General features: G+C 41.8%; 1 protein-coding gene across 1 annotated transcript; it reads right to left on the bottom strand.

The window, feature by feature from the left end:
* Positions 1 to 659: 659 nt before the first annotated feature.
* On the bottom strand, positions 660 to 20,692 carry gdi2 (GDP dissociation inhibitor 2). The gene is made up of 10 exons (XM_080420767.1): positions 20,546 to 20,692; positions 9,707 to 9,814; positions 9,304 to 9,403; positions 6,727 to 6,861; positions 5,609 to 5,807; positions 5,349 to 5,480; positions 4,677 to 4,776; positions 3,274 to 3,445; positions 2,552 to 2,751; positions 660 to 1,926 (listed from the first exon to the last, which is right to left on the bottom strand). The coding sequence occupies exons 1-10, from the start codon at positions 20,588 to 20,590 to the stop codon at positions 1,777 to 1,779; spliced, it is 1,341 nt and encodes a 446-aa protein (XP_080276893.1). The 5' UTR covers positions 20,591 to 20,692; the 3' UTR covers positions 660 to 1,776.
* Between the last annotated feature and the right edge of the window lie 31 nt (positions 20,693 to 20,723).

The following is a 20,723-nucleotide window of genomic DNA, read 5'->3' as shown; positions in this document are numbered from 1 at the left end:
ATCCGACAGGTATGCCCATATATGGCCATGTGCATATATGAGACCGACCGACTCGAGGGAGTGCTGTGCCAGTCGTCGAGTAGTTCGGATATCCAGAACCGCTGATCCAACCAATATGCCCATATGTGGACATTCCAATATATGGGAAATTGGGCACACACCGTTAGTATATGCCCATATATTGGAATGTCCATGTATGGGTATATTGGTTGGATGTATTCTACTGATGACATCAGGGATCTCCATATGGGCATAAAAGAGACAAGGACTGATAGATAGAGATCATGTAAGGGCATAAAAGGGACATAGACAGATACAGACATCTCCGTATATGGGCACAAAAGGGACACAGACGACAACATATCGGTCGAATCGGCAGTGCGACGTAGGTGAGGGCCACGTAGCGGCCCGAATTCTAGATGCTCTAATTTATTCAAATTTGCCGGAACCAGCAGCATCATGACAATACATTCGGTGAAGTCAGAGCTGAGCAGGTATAAAGTATCATTGTGCTTGACAAGGCGTTAGTTGTCTCAGCAACAGATTTTTTCTAAATGAATATACAGTCATACAAATGTCTTTGAACATAGATGTATATGTATAACAAACCAAATCTTAAACGATAGTCATACTAGGCATCAATAATTAACGAACACAAATTTGGATTTTCACAATATTTTTTTTTACTTTGCAGTACAGAAACCATTTGAGCCCAACATGTTTTTTTGTTATCGTTTTTTTTAATCTTTTAAACATAGACATTACAGGGCCCATAGTATAGCATTCATACTGCTGCAGTAGACATTTGGTCCTTCTAAAGCAATTACAGTTAACTTAACCACAACTTCCCTCAACCTGCCTTTGATGCTTGAGTCATCCATATTTTGTGAAGTACAGGAACTAACAAGTTTCCTCTTTTACACTATAGTTAATCAAGCTGCTGCAGACAGGCTAAGGTAGTTTCCTTAACACTGGACTATACCTGCCCTAGTGGCTTGGTTTAATACAGTATAGTTCCATGTCCAGGGCTGACCAATGGCTGGAGATGAGAGACACCAAAGGTGGTAAAAACATGGAAAAAATCAATCCCCCATATGAACCACTGAACCTTACAAATGACTATCTACGCTGGTTGATAAAGGTATCTAGACACCTGGCTGTCACTTGTCTGTAAGAAAGGCTTCTCTGGGCCCCAAACAAGCCCAGAAGCCAAGCCCTGTAAGGAAAACTCAGCTATGCATACATACGCTCGAATACAAATGGAAAAAGCCAAGCCACTTGTCTTTCTCCCTCACAAGAACAATACCTGTAGAGACAAAAATAACTGATCTGTAGATAATACACATCTCCCAAACACTTACTGTAGGTTTTTTATACATTTAATAGTTTTGAACAAAATGTATTCACCCTCCCCACACTGAAAGATTTGAATGGTTTGATTGATCATTTAAATTTGGCATCTTTGGACTATGCACCCCGTCGTTGCAGAGAAAGGCGCGTCAGATACATGAAGAATGTAGAGTATTAGATCTAACCATTATTCAGTGCAACACCTGTCTGAATGTGATTATAAAAAGCATAGCTCCTGCCCTGTCCCCCTATCCAGCAACACTATCATAATAATTCTATATCATGTACTTCCTGAACGGGCAGAACATATACTTGGATCAGCCAGCCCATTGCTGTATATTTTTTGTGTATTTTTTCTATTTTTAGAACTTTTCTGTCGCAGCGTTATCTGATATTCAGGAGTGTTGTGGATGCGTCGACTCTCGTCTAATCGGTGTCGCCGAAGATGTCGTTCTTCTTGCGCTCCATCTCGGCAAAGTCAAATTCTGTGCCCGTCAACCTCTTGTAGATGTCCTTGATGTCGTCACAGGTGGTCTCGAAGTGAGTCGTGGCGTCATACGTACGGGAGATGAAGATCTACAAAAGTGACAGTCAGGAAGTGAGAAGGCGTTTAAAAGAATCAGGGCAGAACTGCATAGTTTGGATTTTGTGGTTTCCCCCCACAATGGTGACAACAATGACATTTTATTGCAAATTGTATTCACTTGATGTCTCCTAGTCCCCAGTTAACCCTTTAAGACCTGAAGCCGATTCTACAAATGTCTCCTATAAATCCCAACAGTTTTCTCAAAAACATATGTTTCTATGTCAGTGGTGCTCAATCTTTTTCATGTCAAGGACCCCCAAAATGATATGCATTTGGCCTGCCGAGCCCCATCTCAAAATATTTTGTTCCAGGGGGTCCCAGAAGCAAATATTTTGAGTTAAAAATGTTCGCTTTAAAACAATATATTCAAAGATTTGCACACATTTTCACGATTTTTTCAAAATAGCAGATCTACAAGCTCGTAGTGTAGATCTGCTATTTTTGAATAGCCAAAGTGTAAAATAATGCTTTTTAGCTCAAAACAAAAAGCGACACAGATGCGTTCCAAGTCTTAATGGGTTAAGTGGATAAACTAGTCAAAACTACTCCTGGCACTTTATCTTTTTATTGTGGGCAAATCTTGTTGGGCTTGTCTGGTGGTCATTATGATCATACCTGGCTATCCGTGCCATCGTCGGTTGGTCCGTACTGGTCACTGATGCTGACAAACTTCTGCTCAACAGGCTCTAGCAGGTCTAGGGCAGGCTGGATCTCTTGCTCAGGCTCAGAGGTTTCCACTGTTGTGCTGATGATGGCGATGTACTTGCCCTGGGCTGCCACGTTGTGAGCAAAGGAGATCATGCACACGTAGATGTCTGTGTACACACACACACACCCCCACACACACACACACACACACACACACACCCACACAATAATGAGTACAATGACAAACCCAAAATAAGGACGCCAGGTTGAAGTGGTTAATATCCAAGAGGACTGACTGAGTAAAAGATACGGATGTGAACAGCCCAGTATTGTCGGAGGCATTTACCAATAAGTCGACTGATTGTTTAAAAAATGTTTATCAAAAAAGCCATTGCAGCTGGCCCCATTAGGACCTGCTGAGGCCGATTTAAAAAAAGATTTGCACAAATATTCGGCATTTTACAAAAATAGCAGATCTACAAGCTCGTGCCACGCTATGAGCTTGTATATCTGCTATTTTTGAATAGCCTAAAGAAATCTAAAAATGACACAGATGCGTTCCCGGTCTTAATGGGTAAAGTCGACTGGAGCACAAGTAAAGTTTTCCACGTCTAGCCAATTTTTAAAATTGTTCATTAAATTAATAATACTAAAACAAATCTTATTTCCCCATCCATCGATGTGCTCACCATGCTTTCTGTTGACCTGGTTCTGAGGGATGATGATCTGGCACGAGTTGATGTCTTTGGTGTTCTTGATGGGGTGGCTCATGACGCAGATGACACGGATCACCTGGCCCACCTTGGTGACGCGGTCCATAATGTAGCTGGGGTCGCAGATCAGCTGCTTACAGCGGGCAATCTATGAGGGTAGGGTCAGATGTTACAGGTCAGACACAAGTCCCATTGTGCAGACTGGACCTGCTGCTAGTGCAGTGTCATCCATCTATCCAACCATTCATCTATCGGTGTTGATTTCGACAGCACATTTAGATTTTGTTTTAGTCATAGTCTTATGAATAGAATTGTGTTTAGTTTTAGTCATATTTTAGTCATCTGAAATGTTTTAGTTTTTGTCTAGTTTTAGTCGACTAAATATCATAAGATTTTAGTCGACTAAAACTACAGTTGACTTTTGGCGGTGCCTTGATGGCACGCTGAAAATAGCCAATCTGCAAGCTCGATCTACAAGCTCGATCTACAAGCTCGATCTACACAACGCGTCGCGCTGCGACGCGTTGTGAGCTTGTAGATCTGCTATTTTCAGAGCACAACACCCGAGCGCAACCAAACATAAAAGGACTTGTCTTTTAGTTCTACTGGATCTCTTCTCCACTAGTCCCTCACTAACATTTTAGTCTAGTTTTTATTTGTTGACAAAATTGTCAATATATTTAGTCATAGTTTTAGTCATCATAGCTTAGTTTTTATTTAGTATTCGTCAGTGAAAAAAGGTAGTCGACGAACATTTTTCGTCATAGTTTTAGTCGACGAAATCAACACTACCATCTATACATTCTATGTGTGTTCTGTGTGTGTAGCTGTCCTGGGCATAACTCGGGCACCGTCCGACCGATCGACTTCCAACTGCCCGCATCTGTCTGTCTGTGTGTCAGTCTTTCCGTTTCCACAGGCATAGGCTTCCCTGTTTGGTCAAACCCAACCCATTGGCTTCACGGAATCAGCCAAGCTTTGGGTTTGTGTCACTATACATACCAGTTGTCGTTATAAGATGTTTTATATCCATATATGGAGATAACTGTGTTATGATAATGAGTACCACACTGGATACTCAACAGGTAAAATTAGTTCTCTGAGCAACAGTACAACAGGGGTTTTGCATAACCAGATATGCATGCATTTCCACCTTGTGTCGTTCCTGACTTATATAGGTGCAGAGTCGAGTTAACTATAGGTGAATCTTCATTGGCCTCACAATTCTGTTAGATTATGATTCAATACAATAATTTGATTCAATTATATGATGCATCTCAACGTTAGCAGGCTATAATCGATTATGTAATGTCACTGCATCGATGCTGAATTATCCACATCGTGATGCACCTCCAGAGTTAACTCATAAATATCCTTACCTCTCCCTCTGACTTGACTCCCACCACCTTCCCGTCCTCGACGACAATCTCTTCAATAGGTTTGTTCAGCATGTAGGTCCCTCCATAGATGGCACTTAATCTGAAAGAGTTCAAAGATAGTGTGGCGCTATTTACCTGCAAGCATGCAAACAGACCAGGTGTGGAAAAGGTGACAAGACTGGACACGTGTGGTCTTGCGAAAAAGTTCTGGGGGCCCAAAAAATTGTCGAAAAATGCATTTGACATTCAAACGTCATCTTCCCTAACCGCATCATGGCAGACAGCTGGTAACTTTCGCCTTCCTGAAGTGGGATTTAAAAAAATAAGACTCACCCTGATTATTATGACGTATCATGATCAGTCAACGCAGGTTTTATTTTGAAGTTCTTTTTGTTGTGAATTGCACGCACGATCGACCAACGGCACGACCCACCCTAAAACATTTTCTCTTCGGATCTGCACGAGCCAAAAATAGCAGATCTACAAGCTCACAACGTTGTGAGCTTGTAGATCTGCTATTTTTGGCTAAAGTGCTCCTCAGAAAAAGGGATGCTAGAGGTTCAAGTGGTTAAGGTAAAAAAAAGAAATCATATCACACAAAGATTTGGCGGACCCCCTGTAGTAACTCTGAGGACCCCCTGTTGAAGACCCCTGATGTAGTGCATTACCTACCTGGCAAACCCTTGGGGCAGCTCCCCCAGGCCATATAGTGGGTAAAGGTATGGACTCTTGCCGTATCTCGCCAGAGACTCGCTGTAAAGCTTTATCCTGTTTAATGCATCCAAGCAAGGAAGATCCAGGTATCTATAAGCAGAGAGAGAGACAAGACATCACAGAAAACGTTTGGTACAACTTTCAAAGCAGCGGGGCAAGGTGGTAATCGTTATAAATAGTAGTTGGTGAAACAGTCGGTTCTTTTTAAAGCTCCTTACTCGTCTGTGCGGTAGAGAGCGAGGGAGTGGCCTGTGAAGTCAATGACATCTTGACCCAGGTCAAACTTCTTGTAGACGTCCCGCATCGTGGTCTTGTGGGGGTCCACGCCTTCCATGGTTTTGGGGTCGTTCTCGTCAAAGTTGGTAGTGAAGACCAGGAACTTTTTGAAGCGGCGTTTCTCAAACATTCCCATTAGACCTTTAAAAGGAGACAAGGTTGTTACATTCTTGTATTTACCTTTATTATAAGAGCTGGGAGACATTACAGTGCCATACAATACAAAGTTATGAAAATAAAAGACCAGATTTAGTGACAGATGAAGTGAAGATTGTTGAGCCCATTTAACATTCAGTGTACCTTTTAGTGATGCGTGGTGTGGATCAATCACCGCAGTCATTTCATTGTGGATTAGCATATACTACAATATGGCTTGTAATTTGCAACAGCGATGGCATTGAACATGAACTTGGATTTGGACAGTCACCTGGACTGCTTCCGAGAGGGCCGTGAGCAGCGGTGTCATGGTGATTTTTCTACTGGCAGGACGGTATTTTAATGACGTCACACGGGCACGGTGCGCATTTTAATGATACTGGCAGCAGCCCTAATGAAGCCAGCTTGATGCTGTGTTGTTACCGTGTAGCCTATAGATGCGAGGAATCTGAGGATACATTTTCACACTCACTTGTAAACCTGTTATGCAAAGTAGGGCAGGGGGGGGGGCACGTTCTAGCGTGCACGCGTGTGAACTGTACCGTGCCTTGCGCGTGAAAAGATTACTGGCCACACGCCGTCCTACTCCGTGTGGCCTCCATGACACCACTGGCCGTGAGTAGGCTACAACGGAAAATTATGAATGAAATGCTGCGCTGATGAACTGTTGTTGGAAAAAATAGTCCACATCTCTCTCTCTCTCTGAAGCAATTGAATGGACTTGCTTGCTTGCGTGTTGAAAAGCTGGCCTTTTTTTTGTTTGGCGGGTTGCAGGACGGGCCTGGTCGTTGATTTATATTCGTTTTTGCGAGACGGGATGGGGCGGGCTACCGTGTGAGGCGGGTAATTTAAAAAAATCTTGACTCGTGCATCACTAGTACCCGTGTGTATATATATGACTCACCAGACTGCAGGGCCTCTCCCTCAGTGGAGGGGACTTTGTAGATGGCACCTTTCTTGTAGACATAGCTTCCCTCGATCACTTTGAAGTCCAGGTAACGCGTCACCTGCGTGATCAGCAGCATACGAACCAGCTGACCTGAACGGGTGAGAAACACAGATGAGACCCACAACTCCGGGTTAGAACATATTGGGTTGGAAAGCCATTGTCGTGTTCCATTAACTTTACACATTTTATACCATGCATCAGATACATCATGGGTGTCAAACTCATTTTAGGTCACAGGCCATGCAGGCCGTACTAGCTGTGCATGAGTGCTCCCACAGTTTTGTTGCCTTTGTGCTCTTATGCAGCGCTCGAAATTAATGTTGTCCCATTGTTCCTACGTAGTAATAAAAATAGCAGTTAGGACACAAAGATACGGTTCTGGGACAGTAGAAAAACATGTGCTTACAAACATAACATCAATCATAGAGAGAGACCGGTGCATGGGGTAAAGTTCCTGCCCACCAGCACAGAAACTAAGGGTTTGAATCTTCCCTGGTACAGCCGGCTTGGCCAGCTGTTCCAACGAACACAATAGAATTGCAGTGTTGATTTTGAAGGCACATTTTGATTTCGTTTTAGTCATAGTCTTTTGAATTAAATTCCATTTAGTTTTTGTCATATTTTAGTCATCTGAAAAGTTTTAGTCGACTAAATATCATACAATTATAGTCGACTAAATCTACAGTTGATTTAGTCGACTAAAATGTATTTTGGTGGTTGATGGTGTCGTAACGGCTGATTTTGCACTTGGTTGCGTGCTGAAAATAGCCGATCTACAAGCTCACAACGCGTCGTGAGCTTTTAGATCTGCTATTTTCAGAGCGCAATACCCGAGCGCAACCAAGCATAAAATGACTTGTCTTTTAGTTCTACTGGATCTCTTCTCCACTCGTCCCTCACTAACATTTTAGTCTAGTTTTCATTTGTTGCCGAAATAGTCAGTATATTTAGTCTTCTGTTCAGTGGCGTGCAGAACTGAGAGGGATAGTGTGTTTTTAAGGGGAAAACTAGGAATTGGCATAACGACTAAATTAGGAGAAAAGCGTTAAAATGGGAAAATAATTTCATAGAGAGACTCACGCGAAGGCGTGAAAACTCCACAGTCAATCAAAATGCTTACATAAAACTGTTCGGACAAGGACAGAAATATTCATACGCCTTTTTGTCCGATTTATAAAGCTGAATGTTCGCCTGATTCCGTTTTTTAAATCTCAATCATTGTGAAACTGGCCATACCGGCATGAGTCTGATTTCACTGCACGCTTCACTATAAATGGATATAGAAACACGGTTAATAAACGTCCGTTTGTTTGTATATCAATATTTCCCACCACTCATTAGGCCCGTCAATGAGAACGCCATTTCACCAATTTTGTTCCATCAGAAGAGTTCTCTGACAGCAGGATAACAGATTACGTGCGACCATTATGCGTGCAAGACTTGGAAACAAATCACTTCTTATATAAACGATTATGAAACTCACTTATCAGCTATATTTTTTTACTTGTCCATGTTGTAATTACACACAGACTGCAAAGAGGGGACATGAACTTGGTTGCTCCAGATAGTTGCATCTCCCACAGGGAGATTTTATTTGAAAGGCACAAATTCTGTAATAGCGAACGGTCTATTGATGGCCTAGTGGTCTTCAGTGGCGGATTCTAGGTGTTTATGCACATTGGTTGTTTTTTTTATTGAATACTTTATTAGTCAAACATGTAAACAGCACGTGGTACAGTCAGACATTGAGGCTAAAGGGATAACACAAAAACGTCCTGGAGACTTGTTTCCATTGTGGTCCTAACTACATCTATTGTTTTACACATTCAACAAGGTGCCAGTGCAGCACGCAGTACAGTAGCAGGGAGAGATAGAGATTGGCATGAGTAGCTACCATACAGATAGATGCATAATAAAAATGGTTGTGAACATTCTTTTAAAAGTACCCAAATCATCTCGCCAGTTTGAGCTTAATATTCTTTGGGCATCATCTGAGGGAACCCTTGCTGGCCAAGTGCAAGTTTGTATCTAGCCCAGGGGTCTTCAACGTTTTCAGGCCAAGGACCCCCTAGCTGAGAGAGAGATGAAGCAGGGACCCCCTCTATATTGTATAAAATTGTGTCTCAGATTCAACTTTTTTTGTTTACTTGGATCTGCTCTTTTTTCCCCCTCTACACCAAACACCTCTTTGCCAAAAATAGCCGATCTACAAGCTCACACCGCCTCGCAGCGTGAGCTTGTAGATCTGCTATTTTTGGCTAAAGTTCTCCTCAGAAAAGGGATGCTAGGGTTCAAGTGGTTACGGTAAAAAAAAAAAAATCATATCACACAAAGATTTGGCGGACCCCCTATAGTAACTCTGAGGACCCTCTAGGGGTCCCAGACCCCCTGTTGAAGACCCCTGATCTAGCCCCATCAAAGACTGACTGAACACATTTCCAAAATATGATGGTTTGCAATTTATATCCAGCACGAGGTTAAAGTCATGGGTTATGGTGCATACAAGGGAAGGGGTGATTAGTATATATATACCATTGGCCATAAGGAACTTAGGGATGAGGTCCACATTCCAGTCCCGGCCTTTTCCCATCGACTCAGGAGGGCTGCCGGGGATGTTAAAGCGCTTGAATAGCTGTAGGAGAGACGGGATGATTGATAAGACGAGCACAAAGTTTCTAGGGTAAACCTTGTTTCTAGGGTACAGTGAATGAATGAAATCTTTATTTTTGAACATTGAACACAATTAGGCAACAAAGTTAAAAAAACAAAAATAAATGCAAAACAGCCTCTCCGGCAGTACTAACAAACAGTACTAACAAACAGTACCGGTACTAACAAACAAAAGGAAACATAATCTTAAGACAAGGTTGGAGACTTGAACTTGAACACAAGCGGCCCCCTGTCCAAACAGGAAGCCAACATGGTCAGGACTTACATCTTCTAGTGGTGTGATGGAGGCACTCTCAGCTCCGTAGTATGAGTTTCGGTCCATGTGTAGCACCTTCTTGCCCCTTACCGACATGATCCCTGACAGGATGCATTCCTATTGGAGAAAACACAACGGGAAAGAGATGGGTTAGTAACAGTATGATTGATAGGAATAGGAACAGATTTAATCATAATAACTCGCGTCACTTTGTACCGCACTGCGAGATTGTACATCTGCTATTTTTGAAAAATCTTGAAAGTGTTTGAAAAATCTTCAAAGTGTTTGAAAAATCTTCAAAGTGTTTGAAAAATCTTCAAAGTGTTTGAAAAATCTTCAAAGTGTTTGAAAAATCTTGAATAATTTTGAATTTTTCAACACAAATCTTCACTTCAGGGGGGTCCCTGGCACAAACATTTTCATATGGGGGTCCGCGGCCAAAAACATAATTTTGGGGGTCCATGGCATGAAAACTTTCGAGAACTACTGCTTTAGAAGGCATTTGTGGAATCAGCTACAGATATTAATGGGTTAAGTGGACAGTCTGGGGTCTTGTAACACATATCTATCCTATTTTGTCCAGTCCAGTTTCCACTCACGAGATGATCCCTTCTGTCTATATTTAAGTAGTTTTAAACTAAATGAATTTAGCCCTTCTGTCTATATTTAAGTAGTTTTAAACTAAATGAATGTAGCCCCGCTCTGTTTTGACTCTCTTTTCATGCTCTGATCTCATGAGTGGCTGTGACCACAGTGGGTCAGTCCTGCTGGCAGGGGCTTGGCAATGACTGACATTAAAAGCCTTTTGGCAGATGAACACCAATTGAGAACAACTTAACAGGCAACTGGATGTAAAGTGTGTGTGTAAAAAACGCGAACAGCGTTTTCCTAGCGACTTGCAGGCGTGAGCGCAGTCAGCGCACAGAAGTCAAGGCACAGACGGCTGTGTTGTTGACGGACAACGGCTGCACGCTTATGAGAAACAACAAAAAATAAAACCTGGTGTAACAGTTGCGTGCATTAGCGCAAGATGAGGATAAAGGAAACATTCAGTCTAAATGTCCAGTTTGCTAATTTACAACTACTACTACTACTTTTGTATTTGAAACTTTAAATTTCTCTAAATATTATAAACTTTCATGACAGCCTAAGTACAAATATCATTTATGAAAAGGCTACTATAGGCTACAGTGAAGTCGGACTGAATGACTGAAACGTTTTTTCTTTTTCTTTTTAACACATTGACTGCCAGAGTTTATTCATAATGTACTCACCCCTGTGCCAGCAATTTGCGTGTTTTTTAATTTTTTTGTTTTGTAATTTTTCATTCAAATACATTCTCTGATTGTGTTGTCAAGCACCTACGATTGTTCCACCAGTAGAGAGCAGCACATCCAAACATTGATCACCTCGCTCACCCCCTCCCAAACAGGCCCACGTCATATCCGGTCATTCAAAGGATGTGACGTTTTCGACAATTCCCGGCCCGCTGATCGGCCTGAAAACGACGTGATACACTACGACGATGGCTGTTAGTCACCCGGACCAAAGAAAATAGAAGTTGAGCTGTCCGTTTGTCTTTTCTACCGTGTGAAAAACCGTGTTTTTCCTTATTCTGGCCGAAAATCACCGGAAAAAAACAACGTGACCCGGAAATGATTTTTTTTTTTTACATCCGGCTCCGGGTGAGTGTGACGTAAGTGGAAAACGAAAGTGTTGATGAGAAATAAACACAGCCGTGCGATCACAGATTAAACAATGAAAATTCAAAAGAACGTGTAAACAGGCTCTTATGAATCCTGGCACTCAAGCGATGGATTTGAAAGAACGTGTAGACGGGATCTTGGCACTGTATGTGTTAACTCTCTTGGTGTTTTGTTGTAGGGGATTATCTGGCACATGTATCTGTTATGAAAGAGAAATTGTATCATGAGTGAAACGGCTATAGTCCTTGGGAAACCATGAACCTACGTAGGCCTACATCTAAATGAGTTGCCATATTTACATTTCCTTACATTACAAATCCTTATAAGCTATATATTTCTGGGATGCATAGTAGCTGACTTGACTAGGGGCGTCGCCAGGCTCTCTCCCCACCCGGCTCCCCGCCCCCTCACCTGCAAGTCGCTAGGAAAACGCTGTTCGCGTAAAAAACATATTTGTATAGATTTCATTATTTATCTCCTGGCAAGATCGAGCATTTTCTGTTTGTATTTTTAAAAGGGGCTGGACTTATGCGACTACAGAGACCACACTGTACTGCTGCAAGGCCGTCTTTACTGTCTGCACTGGCTACTTGTAATAGAATGGCTGGGAGGAGTAGCTGTGTGGTCAGAGAGTCAGAGAGTTCATTTAGTCCAAGTTCCAAACTGGCTCATATTTCTGGTAGGGAAGAATTCCAGAGAACAGAACATAGACCTCTTTAACATTCTCTTCTAAAAAAGGGAGAATGTAGTCGCTACTGTGAATAGTGGCATGCAAACAGCCAAATGACCACTAAATCCTGAATAGGATGGGCTATGAAAAGAGATGGGGACTTGGAAAAGTCTCTGAAGCACCCGTGCCTCATTCGATAGAAATAATTTCTGATCAGACACACCAAGATGATTATCACATCTGACATATCTCTGTGGAGCTAGAGGAAGGATTAGAGATCTGACAGAGGCTATACATTTCTGAGACTTGCATGTTTGACGAACTCTGTGGAATTCCCACTGACCGAAGGCCTTAATACGATTACGCCACTTGGGTTTGTGGAAGCAGCAAAATGCATGTCATGTGATTTTGTGGACTTTATTCAGACAGGGGACTCACTCCTGAACAATGACTCATACTCAGTCAGGGCGACGTTTTGGTTGAGTGGTTGTACTCGTCTTGCTAGTGAACCTACTATAGCCCAACAGGCCTAGTATACAGTAAGTTGGACAACTTAGATGTTTAAGCCTAACAAGAGGGAAGTGATACGCACATTAGAGCCCGACCGATACATCGGTGGAACCGATACATCGGTCATTTTGGACCCCGATGCTGACATCGGACATCGGTCATTATTTCCACCGATGTTCCGATGTTTTTTTTTTTTTTTTTTTTTTCTCATTTTTTTTTTTTTTTTTTTTTTTGTCACTTAAATTTTATTAAGTTTTCAAAAACAAAACACATAAAACAAAAAGACAAACAATAGACATCACATATGTTGCCAAACATCATCTTATATAATAATAAAATAAAATAGAATAGAAGGAGGGCACAGGTGCTGTTCAATGTTAATAAATGATAGTATATGAAAACTGTAATTTTTTTGTTTAAAAGGTTTTAGCTCGTTCAATTCTTACAACAATCATTCCGATGTTTTTGTCAATAATATTTTCACTGATTGTGCAATTGCTGCGCAGCTGCGGTAAAGGTGTTTATATTTATTTATGTGAAATCCACAAAGATTGCTCGTTTTTCTCAACAATCTCTCAGTAATACTGAGAGAGATTAAAGTTATCTACCACTACAATGCCTTCTAGAGAGACCAAGCTCAATTAATTAATAAATGATATGAATGACTCGACGCGAGGCTCGTTAATTTATGGATCATGATGCAACGGTTAGGTATATATTTTTATGGGCAATTGGGCATAGGCTACTACAATCTTCTAAGCTACTTGTATATCGCTAAAGAAATATATATTAACGTCTGTCTGAGTGAGACGTTAATTTAACATCACGCTGTTTCTGAGCGGAGGAGTGCGGCTTGGCAGACGCACGGTGAATACCAAAACTCTCGCCCCAAAACACAGTCGCCCTAAAACACAATCGCCCCGGGGAAAATCCCGCGGTATTCACAAACGTAACTTCAGTAAACTATGCCTAAACCTACCTAACCTTATTTCTAAACGTAACCACAGTAAAACTATGTTCTAACCTTATCATCAAACAAATGCAAGAACCGTCGGTCCGCGAAAAAGAATGGGGGTGAGCGTGATTTGGGGCGAGTTTCATTTACTTTCACTTTTCATCAGACGCGGACAAGATGGTCAGTCAGATGAAGCCTAGGGCTCTTACAACTTTGTAAAGCATTACCCTTACCTTGGGCCGTTCATTTTGCTCTCAGCAAGACTTTGTTCATAACACAAGGACACAGTTTTGTTGTGCTCAAAGCCTCAAGCCTGTGTGACTCAACGCTCAAGTTGTACAATCCCATAGTTTAGAATGGATCCTATAGTCCGAAGGGACAGTTGTGGGTTTTATTGGTTGTTGTTGGTTGTCAGGGCGATTTCACAACCAATCAAAGGACGGGCTCTGCATGAGCACGTCTGTTGCAGGATGCGGTGACAGCGTCATGTCAATGTAATATGAAAACTAAATCAATTGACCAAACCAAATCCTAAATTTAGAAGTGCACTACACTCCTTTATATCATTATGTATGAAAATGTTTTGAAAATAGTAGATCTACAAGCTCACAAAGCACTGCATAGCAACATGTTGTGACTTGTGAGCTTGTAGATCTGCTATTTTCAAATAGCCAGTGGTGGAAAAAGTACTAAAATGTTTTACTTAAGTAAAAGTATCAATACTGCAATATAGAAATACTCTGTTACGAGTAAAAGTCTGAAATTCAAAATGTACTTGAGTAAAAGTATTGGCATCAAATTTTAATCAATTTCAAGTTCTCAAATGTATAAAAATCTTTTGAAAATAGCAGATCTACAAGCTTGCAGATCAGCTAATTTCAAATGGCCCTATATAGGGCTGAAGTGGTTAATGTATGTTTTGTAATAATAATAAAAATATTCAAAGTAACTAGTACCTAAAGTTTTCAAATACTTGTAGTGGAGTAAAAGTATAATATTTGCCTCTGAGATGTAGTGGAGTAGAAGTAAAACTATTGGAAATTGGAAATACTCAAGTGAAGTACAAATACCTCAAAATTGTACTAAGTACAGTAATTTAGTAAATGTACTTAGTTACTTTCCACCACTGCAAATAGCCGAAGTTTAAAAAGGGCTGAAGACTTGTGGTTAATGCATGTTTAGTAATAATATTAATAATTAAAATCTACAAAGTGACTAGTAACTAAAGTTTTCAAATAATTGTATTCATGTTTATTTGTAATAATGTGATTGCATTTTATTTAAATGTTCTCAATCTTGTATTCTTAACTTTAATGAAAAAATGAAGTTTATACGTTTTTGAAAATTATTTTTTATTATTTTATTTAATTACAAAATATCGGTCAAAAACATCGGCAATCGGTGGGCCAGGATTCTCAAAATCGGTATCGGCATCGGACCCAAAAATCTGGCATCGGTCGGGCTCTAACGCACATTAAGGAAAGATGTTCTACTTGTAACTGTGAAGCACGTCACTGTCAACATTACAGTGCATCAAAACACTTTCAATTCACAATGATGTCACCTACCCTCTCTGGTGTACAATACATGACCACTGGCGGTTGTGTAATGACAGGAAGAGACTGCTGCCATTGTTTTGGTTTGCCACTCAGCCTAGCCAGGCTTTCAGGCAAGTGTAAACTAGGACAGAGCTTTACCAGAGGAAACCCAACTCCCAACCTCTATGATATCATGGTAAATGCTGGCTCATACTATTACAGACCCAACAGAACTGTGTTATGCTATGATGCTGCCCCCTTAAGACCTAACACGCATGGACACAGCTAGGCAGTGGATCTAGCCACCATAGCTAGCTACTAGTCTTCTACACACCAACATCATTTAGAATCTCAGAAACAGAAAAACTTGAGCTCTGTTGAATCGGGCAGGTTGACGGCCTGCATAACCATAGACCTTCAACAGGGGGTCCAGGACCCCTACAGGGTACTCAGTTACTACAGGTGGGCTGGCACATTTTTGTGTGATAGGAACTTTCTTTCTTTTCTTTTTTATTCACCACTTGTCTTGAACCCTACCATCCCTATTCTGGGGGAAGATTTGCAAAAAATAGCATATCTACAAGCTCACAACACGGCGAAGAGATTTGGTGTAGAAGGGAAATTACAGAGCCAAAGGTCAAGTTTACCAAGTATTGATGGTTTAAGTGGTTAAATGTATGAAAATACCAATATATGAATCCAAAGTATGAATAGAAAAGATCATGTGTAAACACAATTTTATACAATATATAGTATGTGTAGTGGGGTCTCAGTTAAGGGGTCCTTGGTCTGAAAGAAATTGAAGACCCTGTCCCCTGCCATAGATCACTGACACATTGAGAAGTCAACTGTGCCAAGCAAGCAAAAAAAAACTGATTCCACTCAACTAGCATACTGTGTCTGGTACATTTTCAGATTTTCAACTTGGAGTTAACTAGAAAAAGTGCTCCTCGGAGCACAGGTCTCCGCCAGGTCAGGTAGGTTAGTGTGGGCCAGCAATGTTCGGAATTCGCCAATCAGGATGGAATATGAAAAATCTGACAGATCCATCTTGATCACTTGACTATAGAGATAATGTGTACCGATTTGCGAGATGTTTGGAATAAATTTGTAGGAGTAATATATAAAAAGAAATCGGCCTCCTGGTGGCCTGGATAGCCTCGACCATGCCTTTCAGCCTGGCGGAGACAATAATTCATGACAACCTGTGTGTGCACACTTAAATTAAGGCTAGACTCCCTAAAGTACAATGAGAACTTCGTTGTTTTCACATTGATGAATTGTACCCCAGGCAGAGACATCACCAGGCTGAACGTTTCAGCCAACTTTGATGATCCAGAGCCACAAAAGACCGCTCATGTTATTGAATATGAATGAACATTAACCTTACAAAAAAAAGTTATGTTTGCTGTGCTAATATATATATATATAATGATGCATTAAGATTTTTTTAATAAAAATCTGGAAAACAGGTAATAGTATACAGGGCAATTAAGCGAAATTCATAATTTGTTGCACGACTGTGCTGTGTTGCTTGCAAAAAAATAACAGATTTTCAAGCTAAAATTGTTTGATTGAAAATCAGTGGCGCCTATTCGACAAACAATAGGCTAAATTAGGCTTACGGTCATCATATGGAATGCCTTGCCTAATAATTTCCTCATCAGCACTTTCTGCACCCATTAGCCTGGGTGACTGGGTGACAACAGGTTCATGCGGTTTAGGAACTGTGTCCTGCAAGATACTGTACAAATCTGATGAGTCACCGTGAGCCCCTCTGAGTGACATGCGACTCAAGCTACCCCTCCTGCCTATATAAATATAGGCTCTGACATACAGCCGGAGGTAGCCTCGTCATCACCACCTCAGCCATATAGTAGCTGACATGCAGAGGAGAGGGAAATACACCTATTCAGGGAACAGTCAAGCAGAAAATTAAGCCAATAAAGCACATACTCGTTGCCAAGACACGGCCCTAGTTCAATCTTTAATACCGGAACACTATAATAAAATAAAATAAAAAGCAGGTGCATATTTTATGAGCGGACGGCAGTGTGTGCACCACAAAGAAAACTAGAGGCAAGTCAGATGCATCTCTGAAGTTTAAAAGGCCACCACAATCACATGAAAGGATTGGGTATCATGCTGGGTTAAGGCAGGCTGGCTTAGTGGTTTCATTATATGACACTCAGTTTGACATTTTCCCAACAGTTTGAATGACTCTCTAGCAAAAATGCACAAGTCTCAATCCACGACTTGCAGAGTTATGGCTTCTGAGCCACCAGAGTAGACCAAGAGACGACCATTCTAAAAAAGAGGCGATGACAATGCTGTGTCATGTTCCTCAAGGTTACCACTGCTGCTCAGTTTAACTATTATTGGATTTAATTAAGTCTTAGGAATCTGAATATTTGCCTCTCCTCCTTCCTCATCAGTAGAGAACGTATGGGATCCCCCAGTCTCTTAACGAACCAAAGATGCTGCAGAGGTGGGTATTTTACTAGCAAAGTTGTTAGGGACCAAAAAGTAAATCAATTTTTCTAGGATGTAGTAAGAGCAGTATTAGTTATAGTAGCATTCAACCTCAAAAAGAGAAGTTCTGCATGAATTCACTACATGGATTTATTACAGGGAACTAACTAAATCCCACATCTCACAACCACTATCTAACCGTATTGTGGTGGCTAGGAGATTTCTTCTGTCATATTGGCAGAACCATGCAACATTTGGCAGTGTAGTACTTCAGTGGGTTTTTGTACCATCTTGCTATGTTTGTTTGCTTGTATTCATTGTTTGTTGTGTTTTTTTTTTTATCTGTGAAGCACACTGTTCACTCATGTATGAGATTTGCTTTACACTTTCAGTACAGTTTGAATGCCTCAGTTCCTCAATATGTCACGAATCCGAGTCCCGGCCACACCCATCAGTGAGCCAACAACAACAGTATCCACCCATGTTTAAAATCCAACCCCTATCTACTCTGCTGTAAAACTCCAGCGTCCTGCAGCTTGCTGACAAGCCAGAAGTCTTCCTGACGGTCACATCCTGGTACGCTAAACTGGAACAGGACCAAACACCCTATAGACCAATGGTTCTCAAACTTTTAAATGTTAAGGTCTCTGACGTATACAAATGGTTAACGGGTCCATTTGGTTCCATTTGTACAAGACAGTGGTTTTCAACCAGTGGTCCGGGGACCACCAGTGGTCCTTGAGAGAGTACCAGGGGGTCCCCAGCAAAATGAGTTAACATAGCATCACAATCATTTTTAACCACTTAGCTTTGGCTATTCAAAAATAGCAGATATACAAGCTCATAGCGCGCTATTTTTGAAAAACCTTGAAAAAGTGTGCATATCTTTGAACATTTATATTTTTAAAGCGGAAATTAACGGATATCTTTGCTTCTGGCAGTCCCTGGCACAAAACATTTTCAAATGAGAGTCCGTGGCCAAATGTATATCAATAATTTAGGGGTCCTTGGCATGAAAAAGGGTGAAAACCACTGCCCTAAAAGACCCCAGAGTGCCTGGAATCCACTGCTATAGACAGTACTAGACAGACACTACCAATGTCCAAAACACTGGCGCAAACAAAGACAGCTCAATTCATGAACGTGGAAATCATGTGACGTCATTCCTGCCATTGAACAGGTAGTCAAACAATACTCAATAATGAACCATCTCTACATGCAATGGATTAAAAGATTTGACAAGCAGAAACTGTACAACAAGATGGGGGGGGGGGGGGGGATTGTCCATGGCTTTCCCAGGCATAGTAATAAATTGATCACGAGTTTCTCCCATGTCATGCTTCAAGTACCCTGTAAGTTAGTTACATCTACTACGGGTCAAGGGGCGTAATGTACTGCTGGATTGCTGGACATAAGTAATTTCCGGGCATACTTGGTGGTAAATAAAACTATGTCCGACGCCAATGTATGGGAGGGACTCTTGATCACTTGTATTTATGTATTTTTTTGTCATGCTCAAAGTCCACCCATGGTCGTTTAAGTGTGAACTTTCACTTGTCGATATCAAATCTCGTCTTTACCGTAGTATGACGGTCGGTGGTGCTTGTCAAAAAAAAAGAGCTGATCAACAAGCCTAACAACACGGCGCGATGCGGCTCGTTGTTAGCTTGTAGATCAGCTCTTTTTCCTTGGACAGGCGACACCCCTCGGCCGATATAAACGACAGCGCCTCTTCCTTATTCAGCCCGACAGACAGTTAGCTTCGGTGCTAGCTCTACGCTAGCCGCTGCTAGCAGCCCAACTTGAACTCGGAAGGCAGGCGCAGCCTGTTGAATCAAAACGTTACAGCGGCTGCTACACGTTAGCCAAGCTAACAGGCTAATTTAATGCATTAACAATGTCACGCTTCCTGTCGCAAAGTCTACACACCGCACTGACCATCAACGCCTTCACGTGACAACAAGGTTTGACATGTTGACACTAAAGCATCGCAAAACGACAGGAGAATTGAGTGAAGAAACGGTGACACGTCTTTCTTTTAGCAGCAGCTAGGTAGGTAGGGCTCATTATAGCTGGTAAGTCCGGCTAATCGGTAACGGGAAGCCTCGCCCCAAAACACGCTCGCCCCCTCCAGCAGTTCTAGTATTCTTGTTTTAGTTACTGTCTGAGGTTACGTTTGGGAATAAGGTTACGGTTTAGGCCAGTCGGTTCCCAAACTTTTTCATGTCAAGGACCCCCAAACTGATATGTATTAGGGCGCGGACCCCCCCATCTAAAATATTTAGTCCCAGGGATCCCCAGAAGCAAAGATTTTAGTTGCAAATGTTCACGATTTTTCAAAAATAGCAGATCTACAAGCTTATGAGCTTGTATATCTGCTATTTTTGAATAGCCAAAGTGTAAAAGGTTAAAATTATTGTGACGCTATATTAACACATTTTTGCTAGGGACCCCCTGGAACCCTCCCAAGGACCCCTGGCCCTGGGGGTCCCCGGACCCCACTTTGAGAACCAATGGTTTAGGCATAGTTTTACTGAGGTTACGTTTAGGACAAGGTTAGGTTTAGGCAAACATTTCTAAGGTTAAGGTTTAGGCATTGTTTACTGACGTTACGTTTAGGAACAACAGGCGGCGCCCGTTCCGAGATCGCCGGATATTATGCCCCCCCCCCCCCCCCCCGGGGGGGGGCGACTGTGTTTAGGGGCGAGCGTTTTGATATTCGGCTAATCATTAGCTCCTTAGTGACAACAACTGCGCCCAACCGCATAGATATAAAACAAATTCCACACAGACCAAACAACGGCCAGTTTCTATTTGAGCTTGCGCCGAAACGTTAGGGTTTTCCAGAGCTTACACACACATACACACAGCTAACGTTAACGTGCGGTTTATCTTAGCTAGACGTTGCGCTGATTAGGCCCAGTTAGTGTGTCGGCGAACTGCTCCCAAATTTCTCCACAAAACACACTGATTCACGTTCCGATCGGTTGTCCTCACCGTCAGCCCGGTGCCCAGCACGATAACGTCGTATTCTTCATTCATTTTTCCCCCTCTCACTCGTCGCTCTTCTTCTGAATGACTGTCTGTCCGTCCGGAGAAAATGGAGATCTGTGTCTAGTACAACAGGGCTTTGGGAGAGGAGAGAGAGAGAGAGGCTGCGGTTCAACGTCAAGCG

This window comes from Gymnoscopelus braueri, assembly GCF_963280865.1.
Source record: "Gymnoscopelus braueri genome assembly, chromosome: 23".
Classification (NCBI taxonomy): Eukaryota; Metazoa; Chordata; class Actinopteri; order Myctophiformes; family Myctophidae; genus Gymnoscopelus; species Gymnoscopelus braueri.
Note: the sequence above shows the minus strand (reverse complement) of the source record. Positions and strands in the feature narration are given on the sequence as shown.